At 44.2% G+C, this 20,725-nt stretch overlaps 1 protein-coding gene across 1 annotated transcript in view; it reads left to right on the forward strand.

Moving 5' to 3' along the window:
• The window catches only part of ARK2C (arkadia (RNF111) C-terminal like ring finger ubiquitin ligase 2C), a 40,477-nt gene that overhangs the window by 15,417 nt on the left and 4,335 nt on the right, over positions 1 to 20,725 (forward strand). The window contains exons 2-5 of the mRNA XM_089499983.1: positions 13,122 to 13,431; positions 14,770 to 14,889; positions 16,933 to 17,062; positions 20,063 to 20,167. Coding sequence (XP_089356109.1) covers positions 13,122 to 13,431; positions 14,770 to 14,889; positions 16,933 to 17,062; positions 20,063 to 20,167 — 665 coding nt within the window. The remainder of the gene's footprint in view (positions 1 to 13,121; positions 13,432 to 14,769; positions 14,890 to 16,932; positions 17,063 to 20,062; positions 20,168 to 20,725) is intronic.

The raw sequence follows: 20,725 nt of genomic DNA on the forward strand, positions 1-20,725 counted from the left end.
GTTTTTGAGTTGTGCAGATAAATACATAATGTATCTGATTTCTCCCTTCCTGCTTCAATCCCTGGTGGTCCTGTGGTGGGAGCAAGAGGACATCAGTGCTCCCTTGCGGTGTGTGCAGCTTCTGTGTTGGGCATTGGGACATCATATCCCTGCACTCAACATCAATAGAAGGAGCACGGCGCGAGGGATCACTGATCTGTGGGAACAAACCTGACGCTCCCTTCATTTTGGGCCAGTTGGAAGGAGATCAGTGATTTCCTCAACCGGCCCTGCTCCTCTAGCAATCAATCAGTTCAGTCCACATCCGGAAGGCACCGGCAGGGTGACGGACACCACAAATGGTGGTGACGGACAGTCTTAGACTGTGTAACAAAGTACCCAACAAACACTTTTCTGAAGCTTGTGTGAGTGGCTAGTGACACGGTGGGTGGAAGAGAGAGAGTCAGTCGTCTTGGTCTTGTGTTAGATTCAGGAGCCATAGCATGTTTAAGTTCCCTTAATGTACCTGGGAATAAAATAATTCGATAAATATAAGAGCACTTATTTTAATCCTTCACAGCGGCGGCGGAGGAAACATATAAGTCATCGGTATAATTAGAGCACCAGACTCGGGAAAGCTCCTCTCGTTATGCCGGTGAATGGGACAATAGACTCAGTGATTTACAGCTTCTTGATTAATAAGAAAAAAAACCTTCTACGCTCCACATAATAAGAGGGATTCTCCCGAACATCTAGAATGACGCCGCACTTACATTCAGATGAGGCAATCAGATAGCGGCTGCTTGTGGAGTTGTATTAATGATAGTTCTGGGCTATGCGATAGAAGCCGTTGAGCGTTAGAAGAAGGAGCTTGTTGGCAGCCGACACATTAGCATTCACCGTGACTGCATGGATTGATGGCCTGGGCAGGGAAGGTGTCTCGTATCTGATTAACGCCTCGGCCGGGCTCCGGGGTTTATTTCGAGATGTAGCCTGTAGTGTAATCATTGAACGGACTCCATCACATTTCATGCGATGACATTGTATGGCGTGTCGCCAGCCAGCCATCAGAGTTCGCTGGATACACATGACTGATGGGGTGGAAATATTGTTGGGAAATCTCCAGGTTCATATTTACGATAGGATTATATATATATAAATACACAGTATGTATACTAATACTAATATATATATATATAATTATAATTTTATATATATTTAAATTACATACATATTGTATTATAGACATATGTAATGTGTTTGCTCATTTAAACACACACATACATTACATATTTTACCCCTTAAGGACAATGGGCGGGTTCCTAAACCCATTGAAAACAATGCATTTTGAGCCCGTACATGTACGGGCTTTGTCATTAAGGGGATAAATGTTATAGCAATATATTTAGTTTTTTTATATATATATATATATATATATATATATATATATATATAAAATCTCACATACAATCTCTCCGAAATGAATTGATATCGGGACAAAAGCCAGGACAAAGGTACAGGTTGGTGGGACAGCGGGGTAGAGTGACAAAACCAGGACTGTCCCGCGCAAACCGGGATAGTCGGGAGGCGTGCATCAGCCCCAGTAGGCACAAATCTGTCTTAGGGAGATGGTGTGTAACGCTCTGTTCTTCCGTTAGCACAGACATTGCGAGGTGCGTAGCGCACAGTCAGGCGTATCCAGCCGGTGGCTGCACGTATGGCATTTGGGGGCTGCTGGCCTTAAAGTGCCAGGATCATCTCCAGTCTGATCCGGGTAGGGCATGGAAACCCCCGGAAATGTGACGTTGATGTCCTGATTGAGTTACAGAATAAATATCTGAGATGCTTGGGTTACAATCTTCATCCTCTAGTTAAAAATATATATATATATATAATCTAAATTTAAAACATAAAAATAAAATGGAACTATAATTTCCCCCAAATGCTAAATTTTAAGTGAATTTTATAATTATGTAAGTATTTAAAAATAAACCCTCTGATCTATGTACCCTAAGTGTGTTTTTATTTAACCTAGACATAGTGGCTTGTTTTAAAATGTCTTATTTGCTCGAAATTCTTGGAAAGTTACATATTATTGTAGAAATATGTTGCCTAAAAAAGCCGGTTCTGGAAATAGAATTTGGAGCCGTAACATTGTCAGTATAAACGGCGCTTGCCTGCGATTGTAAATTAGACGGTAGCTCGAGAGCTGGGAAACAGGGAGAAAATTATACCATTTATGTAAAGTTGTGGAGATTTAGCATGACAGCCGCAATTTTAATGCCAAAACTATATATTTCAAACACGTAAAATAGTGTTCGACGCGTATAATCAAAATCCTTTGGACCATGACGAATATGAAAGCGTGCAGTTAGATAGATTTTATTTCCCGAAAAGGGAACTTAACAACCACCTTAACAATCAGTTGTTTTAACTGCCTACCGGTGTTAAGTATTAATTAGATTTAAAGGAGATCTCCCACCATGTTTAGCTGTTTCCTTTATTTATTTATTTATTTATTTTTTTAAATAATTCTAGTTTTTGCCCCATAATATAATATTTTCAGGCAGCTGCATATTAGACATTTGTAGGAGTTCTCGCTCTGTTATCTGATCCCCAATTTACTAAACAACCCCCCCCCCCCCGACTCCTTATCATACTGCCTGTGGGGAACAATAGAATGGCTCAGTCTTAATCACCCAGTCGGACAGCCTGACTAACGAAAGTCTATGGAGGAACGGACTTCATTAGCATCGCCATAAAGCATCAGCTCAGTGTGGTGTTTGAGCCGGGAAAGTCACCCAAAATATCACATGACTGAGAACAATGGCCGCCTCCAGGTCTGCAGATAAATGGAGTTTATTGGAACAAAATGAGATGAAACCAGGATACGTGGCCCCCGTCTAGTCGCCCGTTTCTCCTGCTGTAAAGACTCAATCGGTCGTTGGTCTCGTCTTAGATTCAGGAGCCGTGTGTCTATCCCATGCATGTCTCTCACTATTTTCGTTTTTTCTATCTCAGACCCCGAGATATGAAAATAAATGAAGCGATATGTAGGGACCCAGGACTCTGGATGCATTCTCTGCCCTGCTTTTCTCATATAGACTTCTCTTGGGGCAGAGAGGAGAGGAACGCACGGATCTGCTAAGCAACATATTATGAACCCGCGCTCGGCACGAATCGTATTATATATAATGATATAACAGCGTGAATGGAGACGGAGAACAAGGTAAGGGAGGAGGTGTAGCCCAACAGCTACTCGTTATGAAGGTGCAACAGTGGTAGGTTTCTCCAGCAAGAAGACCTGAGTTGGCCCCGTATGATGCATAATTCAATGGGTGACAAGCTCTCCCTGACTTCATTATATTAAGGCCAGCCAAGCTCTCCAAGCAGAAGAAGCTCACTGGGTTGTCCTTCTATGAATATATCTGGGAACTCTCCTGGTTGCACCCTGGAGATTCTGGGTGAAGCACCGCTTCTCCGGGTCTATTGGTCACCACGGACCACGGACGTCAGCAGGACCGCCCACCAATGTGAGAGGCACCGCCCACCATTATCAGCAGGACCGCCTACCCGCATCCCAAAAATGGAGGGTTTCCAGGTATGTTCATAATGTATAGTGAAGCGAACCAGGTGAAACGCAACTCTCCATTTAGTGAATAGACCCCTTTTGTGCAACCAACATTTTTAGACATTTTCCGAAGAGGCGCTGATGACATCAGAGCAACATCTCAACAGACTCAGCGGGGCTTAGATGTGCTGACAGTGATGAATCGGCCCCGGAACGATCTGTCGCATCCTACATATCACGCGAGTTTCATTGCTGACAAAGCGTTCTAAGACGGAACCTTCAGCGATATCAGACGGTAACAAAATTACCACCGCGTTACCGCAACCTGTGCTGCTTTTCCACACGTCTGTAACAGTCTCACTCCCTGGAGTTATTCCGTCCCCGTTTAGCTCTTTTTATATGAATTTTTATATGTTTTTCAATCCAAAGCCCTTTTTTGATAATTTAAACACAGTTCTACTAACAAAGGGCCCGTTATACTAAACGTGGGTGAAAATCCCAAACAGTAATAACCCCCTCAGGGCTGTATACAATAATATAACCCCCCAGCGCTGTATACAGTGATAACCCCAGCGCTGTATAAGTAATAACCCCCAGCGCTGTATACAGTAATACAACCCCCAGCACTGTATACAGTAATATAACCCCCAGCGCTGTATACAGTAATATAACCCCCAGCGCTGTATACAGTAATATAACCCCCCCAGCGCTGTATACAGTAATAACCCTCAGCGCTGTATACAGTAATAACCCCAGCGCTGTATAAGTAATAACCCCCAGCGCTTTATACAGTAATATAACCCCCAGCGCTGTATACAGTAATATAACCCCCAGCGCTGTATACAGTAATATAACTCCCCAGCGCTGTATACAGTAATATAACCCCCAGCGCTGTATACAGTAATAACCCCAGCGCTGTATACAGTAATATAACCCCCCCAGCGCTGTATACAGTAATATAACCCCCAGCGCTGTATACAGAAATAAAACCCCCAGCGCTGTATACAGTAATATAACCCCCCAGCGCTGTATACAGTAATATAACCCCCAGTGCTGTATACAGTAATATAACCCCCCACCGCTGTATACAGTAATATAACCCCCAGCGCTGTATACAGTAATATAACCCCATCGCTTTATTCGGTAATATAACCCCTAGCACTGTATACAGTAATATAACCCCCCAGCGCTGTATACAGTAATATAACCCCCAGCGCTGTATACAGTAATATAACCCCCCAGCGCTGTATACAGTAATATAACCCCCCCAGCGGTGTATACAGTAATATAACCCCCCAGCGCTGTATACAGTAATATAACCCCCCCAGTGCTGTATACAGTAATATAACCCCCCAGCGCTGTATACAGTAATATACCCCCCCAGCACTGTATACAGTAATATACCCCCCAGCACTGTATACAGTAGTATAACCCCCGAGGGCTGTATACAGTAATATAACCCCCCCAGCGCTGTATACAGTAATATAACCCCACAGTGGTGTATACAGTAATATAACGCCCCCCAGTGCTGTATACAGTAATATAACCCCCCAGGCTCTGTATACAGTAATATAACCCCCCAGCGCTGTATACAGTAATAACCCCAGCACTGTATACAGTAATATAACCCCCCAGCGCTGTATACAGTAATATAACCCCCAGCGCTGTATACAGTAATATAACCCCCAGCGCTGTATACAGTAATATAACCCCCCCAGCGCTGTATACAGTAATATAACCCCCCAGTGCTGTATACAGTAATATAACCCCCCAGCGCTGTATACAGTAATATAATCCCCAGCGCTGTATACAGTAATATAACCCCCCAGCGCTGTATACAGTAATATAACCCCCAGCGCTGTATACAGTAATATAACCCCCCAGTGCTGTATACAGTAATATAACCCCCCAGCGCTGTATACAGTAATATAATCCCCAGCGCTGTATACAGTAATATAACCCCCCAGTGCTGTATACAGTAATATAACCCCCCAGCGCTGTATATAGTAATATAACCCCCAGCGCTGTATACAGTTATATAACCCCCAGCGCTGTATACAGTAATATAACTCCCCAGCGCTGTATACAGTAATATAACCCCCAGCGCTGTATACAGTAATATAACCCCCCAGCGCTGTATACAGTAATATAATCCCCAGCGCTGTATACAGTAATATAACCCCCCAGCGCTGTATACAGTAATATAACCCCCCAGCGCTGTATACAGTAATATAACCCCCCAGCGCTGTATACAGTAATATAACCCCCCAGCGCTGTATACAGTAATATAACCCCCCAGCGCTGTATACAGTAATATAACCCCCCAGTGCTGTATACAGTAATAACCCCAGCACTGTATATGATTCTATACACATTATCGGGGCTTTTAGGGCTGTAGAACCCCGTGATACCCTCATACACATCAAACATTCTGAGCTCCTAGAAAAGAGGGGCATCGGGGGAGGAAAGAGGGGGATTTGGGGTCCACAGGGGACAACAGGGACACAATATATATGAATTTGGGCTGCATTGGAAGCATTGTTCCCTTGTAAGACACATTTTTAGGGAATATATTGTCACAACAGTGAGCTCACAATCCTGGCTTAGGTTTGTGGGAGTTGTCATAATTACTATCTCTCTCAGCCCGACAATCTGAATGTTTGACTTTGAGTGACTAGATAAGGATATCCTACATCACATTAATATGCCAACTATACACGTGGCTCATTTCCCAGACATTGACAGTAATTATTCTAAAAAAGATGGATCACAAAATAAAGTCGGCCCTCATTCTTCCCGTAACTTCCAGGCGCAAGCCTTGTTTTGATGCTTGACATTAGGTATGAATCACGTCTGCTTTATTCCAACTCATACTCAGTAACGTTACCGCAGCAGGAATATTATGTGAACGTTAACAGAGAGAAGCGAGATATCATCATACCTGGAACTCTCAGGGTTTTTGGCCCAATGTCAGGGTGAAGGGGCAGATTCTCCGGGTCTCGCAGTCTGAATCTGACTCCTTCCTATTCACCCCCCGCTGTGGTCATATATGAGCAGCTGTGGAGTCGGATGTGGGTGCAGCTGCCTGGAACGCTGTGCAGGACTTTATATTAAGGCAGCAGATATACTGCACCCAGGAGAGGTAAAAGCCTACCTGGATACTCTCAGGGATTCACCCGGAGTCTCAGGGTTTTGCCCCGATGTCAGGATCCTATGAAGTGACAGATTCTCAGGCTCACACAGTCTGGAGCCGACTCCTTCCTATTCTCCCCCGCTGTGATCATATATAAGATTCTGATGGTTTTGCCCCAGTATGATATGGTTGATATCCCTGCTTGAATTCAGGTGACTTACATTAGTGTATCTTTAAATTAGATAAGTCAAGGTTTCTGTCCAGAGATAATCTCTAAGACCCTTCTCGGGGATATTTGGGATCTGTCAGAGTTGGCCCCTCTATTTCATGGTTTTTGCACCAATTTCAGGGTCTCTGGGTGAGTGGGTAGATTCTGCAATGATTTCAAAGTTTAAAGTAGGAGAAATTTTAGATTATGATCTTTAGTTCTAACACTAGCTTTACAGGTTTAGGTGTAATGTAAAGAGGTTTACTTTACTTAGATGGCGGTAGGTAAGTGGAACATCCACTCAGCAGAAGTGGTAGAGGGTAATACAGCGAGGGGATTTAAACATGCATGGGATGGACATACGGCTCCTGAATCTAAGACGAGACCAACGACTGACTAAGGTTGGAGTCTTTACAGCAGGAGAAACAGGCAACTAGACGGGGGCCGAATGGGGGCCGATCTGCTGTCTGTTTCTGTTAAGTGATATCTGATCATTCCAGTTGGAATCTCTGCTTGAATACAGGTGACTTCTTTCAGAACATCTTTACCTCCCGACAAGGCATGGTTTTCATAAGAACATTTTGTCTGTCACCATTAGAGACTCACTACAGTACAACATTCGCGATGGGCTATAAAAGGGTTAATATCTGAACAGTCTCACGATTGGCTCATTTACAAAGTTCCCGGCTATATTCTGCGAGTTCTGGAAGCGGAATCTTTCCTCCTGTGGGGGGGGGGGGGAAACCCCAGAACATCTTCTATTTCTCAAACATTACCGTTTCTTTAATCTTTTCCAGCCATATTATTGCTCATTAAATATTAACTCCGTACTGAGCGCGAGGAATTTCACAAGCTAGTTACCCATACAGTGCTATTACTTCGACAGCCGGAGGCAGATCCCCATCTGCCGCGGGGAGTATTAATGGCTAACGCACCGCATGTTTCTCGGGTGTGTGATCAGGGGGCCCCCCCCTCGTTCCTGCCGAATACATCGGGACATATGGCTGTAGCGTAGCGTTCATCCCGGCACCCAAACCGCATCTTTGTGTTTAACAAGGCGGATGTTCCCTGCTTTAACCTTTTTTTGTGCGCCGTGGACTGAAAAGGTTAATTTTAGCATTAATAAGCATTATTATGATTCATTTTGTGTGGGGTTTTTTGGGGGGTTACAGCTCTAATCTCAGCCTTAAGCCTCTTTATTTTGGGGGGTGGGGGTTGTGCGGTGGGTGTTTTGTACCCCTCAACATTTCAGATGGCCGAATTGGAACACCTAAAAGAAGGATGGGGCAGGGCTGGCCTCAAGGGGCATGATCGGGGGCCGCATACCTGAAGAGCCAACGTGCGCCGCTCAGCTTCAGACCTTCACCAGGTGGCCACGTTGAAGCTTAACCTCTTCACAACAAAGCCCGGGCTCACAATCCATTGTCATTAATGTGTTTAAGGAGTTTTGTCCGTGTTGTCCATAAGGGGTTAAAGATCTCACGGTTACATAGTCTTTATATGACATTGTTGCATGTGATGTTACCAACATTATACATTATATTTTATTTATAGAGCTTCAGCAGATTGTGCTATTAGGGCCATCATTAAAGGAAGAGCAACATTAACCCCGTAAGGACAACGAGTTCATGACAATGCATTGTGAGCCCGTACATGTATGGACTTTGTCGCGAAGAGGTTAAAGCTGACCGTTTACAATTTGTCAATTAGATTAACGCACTAAGAGAAGAGGGACCTGCTCTCATGAGCTTACAATCCACCGCGGTCTTAGCAAAGCTTAACACGTTTGTAGCCCAGATGGCGGCAGCCGGAGTACCCCGTTCCTGTAGCCTATCGTGTTTCTTTCCATACGTTCCACATTTGTCGGGCAGCGTTCCGCACATCTGCTTCGAGGTTCCGCTCTAACAAATTCATTTTTAGCTTCTATTTTTCGTGCTGGGCCTGGACGTCGACGTCGAACCCCTCGGGGAGAGGGACACACAAAGTCTTGAAGGAGTGTTTTGTAGACGTCTAAGGCTTCACGCTTGGGCTTGGGGACACTTTGAGACATTCTGGACGCGGGGTCTGCACACTTTCTATTTTATTTACTAATCATGTTTACATGTTTAACCCCGTTAGACGAGTTCTTTGGCTGTTGGTTGGTCTGATAAGAGGCAGAGCGTTTCATTCCTACACTCAATGGCTGAAGGGTATGACCTCTCCAGAGCGCGGGGCAGCACTTTGTCAGAATTCCTACCACCGAGGTTTTAAATGACCGAGGTGCCAACGCCACTTGATGCAGTCAGCACATATACTGTGACATGGAATCTCTTGCTGTCTTATTAACTATGCTGAATGAAGGGCCAGGTGGAGCCCCTCTGAGAGGAGAAGGAGCTCACTGGGGGTCTCCCAATATTGGGAGGAAAGTGCTCTCATTTTTGGGCACATGCGCACGGAGGAGTCTTGTTAGACGCCCTGCGACATTCGCTTAGCCAGCGCTGACTCTCAGTAAGTCAGGAAAATAGAGGGGGGGGGGGAATGGGGCAAATGAATATGGATTCCCAAGGAGGACACCACTTACATGTAAAGGGACGCCTCGGCTGTCGTAGGCATTAATGTACGATGGCTGGAGTGTCCCTTTCATTCTGAATCCATTGTCCATTAGCCCAGGATTTGCAGCTTGCATTTTCCAGTAAGTGTCCGTCGGTGTGTTCAGCGCTTGCTACCGAGCGGGAGGCCACTTTTAAACGGCGCCAAATAGTTTTCAGCGCACAGTTGCTGGGATGTAAGCCGTCCGTCAGCTGCTTTTCCCCGGCAGCAGGTGCAGCGCCCAGAGCAGTGAATAATTTTCCCTTCCGTATATAAACTAAACATCAGACACCGAACAGTGGATGTGAATTCACCAAATGATAATAAAAGGGAACGTCCAAAATTATTATTATTTCTAATAGATTAAAAATACATTTTCAAAAATTATGTAGTTTTGCCCAATGATATAACATTTTCAAGCAGCTGCATATCAGCCATTTGTATGAGTTCTCGTTCTGTTATCTGATCCACGATCTACAAATCCCCCAACTCCTTATCATACTGTCTGTGGGGAACAATAGAATGCCTCAGTCTTAATCACCCAGTTGGACTCTCTGACTAATGAAAGTCTATGGAGAACAGACTTCATTAGCATTGCCATAAAGCATCAGCTCAGTGTGGTGTTTGAGCCGGGAAAGTCACCCAAAATATCACATGACTGACAGCAACGGCGGCTCCAGATCTTCAGATAAACAGAGTTTATTGGAGCAAAATGAGATAAAACTAAGTTTTTGTCACCAACCGACCAATATTACTGTATACAGCGCTGGGGGGTTATATTACTGTATACAGTGCTGGGGGGTTATATTACTGTATACAGTGCTGGGGGTTATATTACTGTATACAGCGCTGGGGGGTTATATTACTGTATACAGTGCTGGGGGGTTATATTACTGTATACAGCGCTGGGGGTTATATTACTGTATACAGCGCTGGGGGGTTATATTACTGTATACAGCGCTGGGGGGTTATATTACTGTATACAGCGCTGGGGGGTTATATTACTGTATACAGTGCTGGGGGGTTATATTACTGTATACAGTGCTGGGGGTTATATTACTGTATACAGCGCTGGGGGGTTATATTACTGTATACAGTGCTGGGGGGTTATATTACTGTATACAGCGCTGGGGGGTTATATATCTGTATACAGCGCTGGGGGGGTTATATTACGGAATACAGCGCTGGGGGGTTATATTTCTGTATACAGCGCTGGGGGGGTTATATTACAGAATACAGCACTGGGGGGTTATATTACTGTATAAAGCGCTGGGGGGTTATATTACTATATACAGCACTGGGGGTTATTACTGTATTCAGCACTGGGGGTTATTATTGTATACAGCGCTCGGGGTTATATTACTGCATACAGCGCTGGGGGGTTATATTACTGTATACAGCGCTGGGGGGTTATATTACGGAAAACAGTGCTGGGGGTTATATTACTGTATACAGCGCTGGGGTTATATTACTGTATACAGTGCTGGGGGTTATATTACTGTATACAGCGCTGGGGGGTTATATATCTGTATACAGCGCTGGGGGGTTATATTACGGAATACAGCGCTGGGGGGTTATATTACTGTATACAGCGCTGGGGGTTATATTACTGTATGCAGCGCTGGGGGGTTATATTACTGTATACAGCGCTGGGGGGGTTATATTACGGAATACAGCGCTGGGGGGTTATATGACTGTATACAGCGCTGGGGGGGTTATATTACTGTATACAGCGCTGGGGGGTTATATTACTGTATACAGCACTGGGGGTTATTACTGTATTCAGCACTGGGGGTTATTACTGTATACAGCGCTCGGGGTTATATTACTGTATACAGCGCTGGGGGGTTATATTACTGTATACAGCGCTGGGGGTTATATTACTGTATACAGTGCTGGGGGTTATATTACTGTATACAGCACTGGGGGTTATTACTGTATTCAGCACTGGGGGTTATTACTGTATACAGCGCTCGGGGTTATATTACTGTATACAGCGCTGGGGGGTTATATTACTGTATACAGCGCTGGGGGTTATATTACTGTATACAGCGCTGGGGGTTATATTACTGTATACAGTGCTGGGGGTTATATTACTGTATACAGCGCTGGGGGTTATATTACTGTATACAGCGCTGGGGGTTATATTACTGTATACAGCGCTGGGGGTTATATTACTGTATACAGTGCTGGGGGTTATATTACTGTATACAGCACTGGGGTTATTATGGTATACAGCGGTGCCCCTTTAACAATATAGTGGACCAAACATTTCTTTTTCAAAATATAATTTGGCCGCTCGGTGACAATCTATTTTTGATTCCCTGATGAAGGGATTTTATTGCTAATTATTCTCCTTCCTAGATTAAGTTACCGTCCACAAGACTTCGCAGGGGCCTCACAGACATCTGCTGCCGGGTGTAAGACATATTAATCCGCGATTACTTAATGAAATTAAAATGCGCCGCAGCTGATCACTGTTTTAATTTTCAAACAGGCATCTGTCAGTCTTCTCCGATTCACGCGCTAAACACTCTGTGGCACTTTTGGGACTAGCATATATACACTGTATATATATATATATGTATATCTATGTGCTTTATAATCATCTTAAGATCTGATTTGAAGGTCATCATGAAAGTTCTGGTCAAACCCACTACAATACCTATAATCCTCAGAATAATCCTAACTCTTTTGATGGGTAGTGACTCCCATCATCCCCAGTCAGCTTGTATCCCCCCTTTTTTTTTAATACAAATTATATTATTCTTATACATTCATGTCAGGTTAATTAATGTGTAGAGAAACTCTCATTAATCCAAGCCATCTGTGGGCTGCTGCAGTCCATCATATAGGTCATCAAACAGCTAACCAGGTGATGGTTATTATTGGCCTGCGATTTACCAGCTTTTACTGGAGTCCAACTCCCACCAATCATTTGCTAGTTGTTTCTCCTGATCGTGTTGCATGTTATCCAGGGCTGGCTGCTGGGTTGTTAGATTGCCGGGATCCATCTGAGAATTACAGGTTAGGCATCGCGCCTCGATGGAACAATACCAGTCATTAATATTTACAATATTTTCTGTTCTTCACAGCGGGAATACAGTTAAAGCAGCTGCTGTCCATATGTCAGGCTGAACCCTACGCTGTTACGTCTCACACATTCGTGAATGAAAGTCCTCAACTGTTTGGGGATTTCATGAATGAAGGCCCTCAACTGTTTGGGGATTTCATGAATGAAGGCCCTCAACTGTTTGGGGATTTCATGAACGAAGGCCCTCAACTGTTTGGGGATTTCATGAATGAAGGCCCTCAACTGTTTGGGGATTTCATGAATGAATGCCCTCAACTGTTTGGGGATTTCATGAATGAATGCCCTCAACTGTTTGGGGATTTCATGAATGAAGGCCCTCAACTGTTTGGGGATTTCATGAACGAAGGCCCTCAACTGTTTGGGGATTTCATGAACGAAGGCCCTCAACTGTTTGGGGATTTCATGAACGAAGGCCCTCAACTGTTTGGGGAGTTCATGAATGAAGGTCCTCAACTGTTTGGGGAGTTCATGAATGAGTGAGCATGGCATTGTGTCTGTTTTTGCTGAAATTCTAGAATGCATTGTGTGTAATTGTACCCATCTGACCGTAATTCCCTTGATTTTGCAGGCGCTCCATTTCAACGTTCCCAGCATGCCCATGCTACCTCTTGCCGTCACTTCCACTTGGGTCCACAGCCTCAACTTCCAGACTTCCCTCTCCACCACCACCCCGTCCAGCCACAGCAAGGAATGGCTTCACACATGCCAACAGCCCACCAGCATAACGGACCACTGCACCAGGCACTGCCGCCCTTGCCTGCCCTACCATTTCAGGAGGTGGCGGGACCGTCTTTCCTACCTCAGGCCCTACACCAGCAATACCTCCTCCAGCAGCAGCTCCTCGAGGCTCAGCACCGACGGCTCGTTCCTCATCCCAGGTGAGATCTTCAGAACAAATGAACACCCAACATGAAAACCCTACGCTGATGGGTTTTGGACTGCGGTTTCCGTAACACCTTAGTTTACCAGGAGCTTAAGTACTTTAGGTGGTCCAACTCCATTGTAGGCAACAGTGCCCTCAAAATTAATCCAGCTGTATTATTGTAAACAGGGCCAGAATTCACATGAGCCATCAGCCATGGGGCTATAATAAACTGTTTGCCAAACCTATGGGGATCTCCTCAGCCATAAATTTCACATGTATAACAGTTTGGGGTTTTCATGGAAAACAAGGACATTTCTGGCTGCAACATAATTACACAAGGGTTTCTAACCATCAATTAGCCTTTTAAACTTAAACTTGGATCAGCGAACACAACGTGCCATTGGAACACAGGAGTGATGGGAGTGATAAAGGGCCATTGGAACACAGGAGTGATGGGAGTGATAAAGGGCCATTGGAACACAGGAGTGATGGGAGTGATAAAGGGCCATTGGAACACAGGAGTGATGGGAGTGATAAAGGGCCATTGGAACATAGGAGTGATGGGAGTGATAAAGGGCCATTGGAACACAGGAGTGATGGGAGTGATAAAGGGCCACTGGAACACAGGAGTGATGGGAGTGATAAAGGGCCACTGGAACACAGGATATCTAAATAATATCTTCTGTTCTAAGTTGATATTTATGCCCACGGGTTCCTCTGAATTTCCCTGCCTTCAAACGCAGATGCTTCGCTTGTTATTTTATTTATGAGTGCTTGGTGTATCCACTACTAATCCAACGTAGGCTCGAGTTCCCTCAGAGGATAGAACTTGGCAACGAGTCACGTTCCTCCTGGGAGAAGAATTTTATGATGATGGTGGTGATGAGTTCCTCTGTTGAAAACAGCTTTTTTTTTAACTTATAAGGCACCCAAGTTGACCTATCGGTCTCCAAAATCTCCGAAGGTCATAGTCCTCAGATTGTACAATCCGTCGGTTCTCACAGCATAAGCTAGTGAGTCTTTGTTGCCAGGCAGTATTAATGCCACCAGGTAGAACATTTTATAGCCAAGGTGAGGCTGACTCCTCATTCCATTGGTTTCATGGTTCCGTTAGTCGACTTAACCCTATCATCACTTGGTATCCCCCAGCAACCTCTAATTCTTTTCTGTCCTGCTTACTATCATTTTAACCACAAGCAGCCACAAACCTTCTACAGCTGCCTTTCTTTTCCCAGTTTTTCACGTGACAAACCTCGTTACTGTGAATTATTGAAACCATATACAATATATGACCTTTAGCTCACATGCCCTTTGGTGTCTTCCTAACCAGTGAGTCTGTATTCTCTCACAGGCGGACTCAGGAGCGCATGTCTGTGCATCCTCACCGTTTACGCCCAGGCTTTGACTTCAGCCACCAACTACAAATATCTCAACCATTGGGGCCTAGGTACTTGGCTGAAGGCACAGACTGGTAAGTCGGAAACATACACTGCCTCTGTGTTTATGCTCCAGACATAAAACATATATTCATTTCCATAGTAATGCAGCGTTAAAAACATGATACTGTAAGTATGTAAAATGTTGGTTCATTCGTCATTTTTTTACTGGGAACACTTAATTGTCACGTGACACAAAGCCAAGCACTGATAGGCTGTTGACAATGAACACCAAAAAGGCTTCTTCAAGTTGGTGTTGTTTTTTTTTTGTTATTAAATCTTCGGAGGAAAGAATAGAAAGATGGGTCTACAGAGGTTGATTTGATTAGCATGCTAGAGAGCTGTTACGGTTTTGACTAAGTGGGACAGCACCTTTAAATCTGAGGTATGCCGGAAACTCAGCCACAAAGTGCTGTTTTTTTTCTGGCTCCGCTATGACGCAAGCCAAGTTGGGTCAGCCTTGTTGGAATCGAGCTGGACTTATCCAATGGATTCTGAAAGCTTTCCTCCTTGCAAAAGGAGCTCAAAACAAGAGGGGGTTGGGGCATATTAGTAAGCTTGGCTTTGGCTCACACTCCTTTGCCTTTGGCAAGCTGGCCCACGTTGAGTCCACATTGATCAATGTCAATTCAATCTACTGAACGGGCTCAAGTTTATATAGATCTCGCTCATTTGAAATCACTAGGCAATAAAAACCCCTTATTGACTTTTTTTTTGTGGGGATTCAGAACCTTACTATTGTTATACACAGAGTATATTGTTATATACAGAGTATACCAGCACCCCTCGCGCAAAATGTTCAGCTGCTCTGGATCTACCGTGATGGTCATCGACCTGACCTCTTGGTCGCCCTACATTAGATCTAATAATGACAGAGAACAAACAAAACCCTGTTCAGAACTCAAAATAAGCATATCTGGCATCACTTTCCTGCTGCCTTATTGGATAAAATCCATAAAATCTCGAAGACCTCTCGAAAGATACATTAAAAGCTCCTCGAAATGACCAAAAGTAAGCAACTGATGGAACGACATGAAATGTTACATTCATTCCGATCCCCTTAAGGGATGAATTCCCCAAAGTGTGGAAATAATGATTGGTGCCGTTGTGATAGTGATGGGTACGGTATCCGGGGTAATAATGATGGGTGCCGTTGTGATAGTGATGGGTACGGTATCAGGGGTAATAATGATGGGTGCCGCTGTGATAGTGATGGGTACGGTATCCGGGGTAATAATGATGGGTGCCGTTGTGATAGTGATGGGTACGGTATCAGGGGTAATAATGATGGGTGCCGTTGTGATAGTGATGGGTACGGTATCAGGGGTAATAATGATGGGTGCCGTGGTGATAGTGATGGGTACGGTATCCGGGGTAATAATGATGGGTGCCGTGGAGATAGTGATGGGTACGGTATCCAGGGTAATAATGATAGGTGCCGTGGAGATAGTGATGGGTACGGTATCCAGGGTAATAATGATGGGTGCCATGGAGATAGTGATGGGTACGTTATCCGGGGTAATAATGATGGGTGCCGTGGTAATAATGCTGGATACGGTATCCGGGGTAATAATGATGGGTGCCATGGAGATAGTGATGGGTACGGTATCCGGGGGAATATTGATGGGTGCCGTGGTAATAATGCTGGGTGCGGTATCCGGGGTAATAATGATGGGTGCCATGGAGATAGTGATGGGTACGGTATCTGGGGTAATAATGATGGGTGCCGTGGTAATAATGCTGGGTGCGGTATCAGGGGTAATAATGATGGGTGACATGGAGATAGTGATGGGTACGGTATCTGGGGTAATAATGATGGGTGCCGTGGTAATAATGCTGGGTGCGGTATCAGGGGTAATAATGATGGGTGACATGGAGATAGTGATGGGTACGGTATCTGGGGTAATAATGATGGGTGCCGTGGTAATAATGCTGGGTGCGGTATCAGGGGTAATAATGATGGGTGACATGGAGATAGTGATGGGTACGGTATCTGGGGTAATAATGATGGGTGCCGTGGTAATAATGCTGGGTGCGGTATCCGGGGGAATTGGTGACATTGTGTTTTCTTGTTTCAGGGACCTCAGTGTGGACGCTGGTTTGACACACACGCAGTTCCAGGTCAGACCGGTACAACAGCACTATCAACAACATTACTTAACGACTCCCCGACTGCACAACTTCCCAAGAAACACATCAACGCAGATGGTAAGATGTCCTTTTTTAAATATTAAAGTAGACAGTACATAATAACATAGTAACAGTAACATAGTAACAGTAACATATTAATAGTAACATAGTAATGGTAACATAGTAATGGTAAAAAAGTAACAGTAACCTAGTCATAATGACATAACATAGTGACATAGTAATAGTAACATGGTAACAGTGACACGGTAACAGTAACATAGTGACAGTAGCATAGTAATTGTAACATAGTAATAGTGGCATAGTAACAGTAACATAGTAACATAGTAACAGTAACATAGAATTGTAGGTTAAAAAAAGACCATCGAGTTCAGTCCTTCTAGCTGTCATTCTTGCTTTTGATCCAAAAGAAGGCAAAAAACCCCCAATTAAGCTATTTTCCAAATTTTGTTAACTTTCTTCTTGACTCCAAAAGGCGATCAGATTTCTCACTGGATCGAGAAGCTCTGAGATATTAATGTTTATTCTATCACTTATAGCCCTGTATGTTCCGCTTTTACCCTCGTTGTATCTGATAGAACCTCCTCTCTCGGCAGTGGATTCCATATCTTTACTGCCCTCACTGTAAAGAATCCCTTCCTTTATTGTGTCTTCCCGTCTCAGAGGACGGTCTCTCGTTCTCTGTACATTTCTGTTAATGAACCGGTTGCTCTTTTTATCTAAAAGCTTCCATATAATTGTATTTTATTATTATTATTATTATTAATATTATATTTTTTATTCTTTGATTTTGTAACCATAAACAAACATAGGGGTCATTTTCCAAGCATTACAGAGTAAAAACAAACACATAATACATGGGATGGGGGGTTATACAATGCATTAAAAAATATATTCCAGACTATTCCATCGGTTGCTATGGTGATTGTTGGGGTAAAGTATAGGCAACAGTGATTAGCCAACTTTTCAAACCAAACCGCAATCACTTTTTATACGTAAGGCGGGTAGAATCTGGATTTGTGCCTTTGACTTAGGAGTCTTCAGTTGAGGTTGATACGTTTCGCAGCAATCTTAAACTTCCTAACCTTAGGCTCTGCATGATAATTCCTCCCCATTGCTGATTGGTTTTGATTGGTTCAGACAGCCTTTGTAAGGGCGGGGTCAGGAGAAGGGGGATAATATCAGGACAGGAAATTCTCCAATATGTATAATTTGGTATAATATTCCTTCTTTTACGCATATCTCATTCTACAGCATAAAATAATTCATTTTAATCTTCAAATTTTATGGATTGAAAGAAAAAAAGGAGCAGGCGATAGGTAGTTTCAATAAATTAATTCAGGTCTCACGGGTCCCTTTTATGGGAATTCCATGTAACATAAATACTACTATGTTTAATTCACAGCTTATTTTAGGCTTTTGTCAAAGTTCTATTATTATATTAATTATTAATTAATTTATTAATTCTAACACTATAATAACTATATAATATAATAATAATATATATATATAATACAATATAAGGAATTATATAATTTATGAATATTCATATAATTCTATAATTATACTAATTATTATTAATTATTATCATATGACCCCACGTCTGTTTAACATGTTTGATAAAAGATCAGTCCTGCGGAATGGGGTGAAAATGAAGCTCATAGAGGGAACACATAATGGATCTATATAGGTATACCCACTGGAGAGTGGTGTGTGACTCCTTCTTGCACTCACCCCTGTGTGCAGCTGGCTACGGCTCCACAGACTATTATGGAGATGGAGGGGTACAGTGTACAGCCCTGCGGAATATGATGGCGCTATATTAAACAATAAATAATAATAATTAAAAAACTAATAATAATATATAAAATTCTGCAAGCCTCCCTTTGGTATTCATCTTTCCCCTCACTGCTGCTTCGGACCCCCCCCCCCCCCCCCGCCTGTCGCCCCAGCCGGGTAAAAGGGACGAATCAGCAGATCATAGAACAGGTTGGATCCCGACATATGCCTTCCACCCGCTCACCCTCAAATACATAGCCCCCAACAGTCCTGGTTTTCACAAGACAGTCCTGGCAAATCCGCATTGCGTGGTAAAATTGGGACTGTCCTATGCAAAGCGGGACAGCTGGGAGGCATTACTGTTGTATAATTCCAGAGGCAGCGGTATATTAATTGCTGGACGCAGATGGGATTCGGTGTATTTCTTTCTCTCGCGGTCCATGTCCTGCGCTCTAATCTTCCTCCAAACACCGGCAGCGGGAGGCGCTCTCTAACCCAAGAGCGATTGGGGGGTCACCTCTAACCCCTGCGGTGACTACTCCTTTATCTGATTCTGCCGGGCACTTTCGGCGTCTCAGTTGTCGCCTGTTTGTTGTGTTCACGTTGTGAGTCGATAGTCCCGCCACTCGCAGCCCTTTGTGTTTCCATTACCTTTTAACCCTATGAGAGGCAGGACGGCGGTGTGTTACGGTGTAAGACTAGGCGGTTTAGGTCAAACCTTAATCAGTCGCTGGTCTCGTGTCAGATACAGGAGCCGTGTGTCTATCCCATGCATGTTTAAATACCCTCTCTGTATTACCCTCTACCATCTCTGCTGGGAGGCTGTTCCACCCATCTACTACCCTCTTAGTAGTAATATGACAATTAAGTGTAAAAATATAACCTGAAAACATTTTTGCACAGTTAATATTTCCGGGAAGGTTTTGAGCATCAAACGGCACGAAAAAGGACGTCACTAACGCTGCACTTAGTTATGAGCAAGTGGAACAGAACCTTTAATGGCGACCTAACCGCTTATATGTATATATAGGTGGCAAACGTCCCAAATATGGCCAGACAGTCCCCAAAAACCAGGCCTGTTTTCTTGCTTGAATGTGAGCATGCGTGGTATAGGCATACAGGCATCCCGGATATAGTAGACTGGATGGGCTGAATGGCTCCGATCTGCCCCTAACGTTCCCTGTTTGCAGTTAGTCCTCCCCGTAGAGCTGATGGGGACTTGCTTCCTAACGCTGGCCATAGTTTGTTTTGTTAATTGTTTCTCTTGTCTGTTTTTAAAAGGTTGTCCATGAAATCAGAAATTACCCCTACCCGCAGCTCCATCTACTTGCCCTCCAGGGTCTCAGTCCGGCCCGGCACACGTCCGCTGTGAGGGAAAGCTATGAAGTGAGTAGGATCTCTCGCTGCTTCTTCTTCTGGCTTCTCTTGAGTCGATGAATCGTTCCGTAGCGTCAGGGATCAGCCTGAGCTCGCAGTTTGCTGCTTCTAAATGCCCCCCGCGGTTACATCAATAGCTACGGATAGGTCATATAGAAGTCCCAATATAGTCCTGTCCCCTGGGCACGCCTCTACAACAGCTTGTAATCTGTTGACGCGGACTATGACATCATACCCCAGGCCGCACCCCAGTAGGTCCTGAGATGGCCATGTGATCTTCCCAACTGGCCCATGGACCACCGTTGTCTGCAAAAACAGGACAATGGAGCAACTTGACAGGGAATCGAGACTGTCCTGTGGAAAATAGGACCCTTGGGTGATGCAGTGTCCATGAACATCAATAATTCACATATGACATCACATCCTGGCCCTCAGTGTCTTAAAGGAGCAGAGCGTCATTTAGTGGCATCTATGGAGGCTGCGCTGAGCCGGTACAGTCTCCAAAGTGTAAATACACCGTTTGGGGAGAGCAAAGATCCCCCTCACAACCGGCATGCGGCGGGGTGT

This window comes from Sceloporus occidentalis, unplaced genomic scaffold (assembly GCF_023333645.1).
Source record: "Sceloporus occidentalis isolate IW3139 unplaced genomic scaffold, rSceOcc1.0.p SCAF_144, whole genome shotgun sequence".
Lineage (NCBI taxonomy): Eukaryota > Metazoa > Chordata > Lepidosauria > Squamata > Phrynosomatidae > Sceloporus > Sceloporus occidentalis.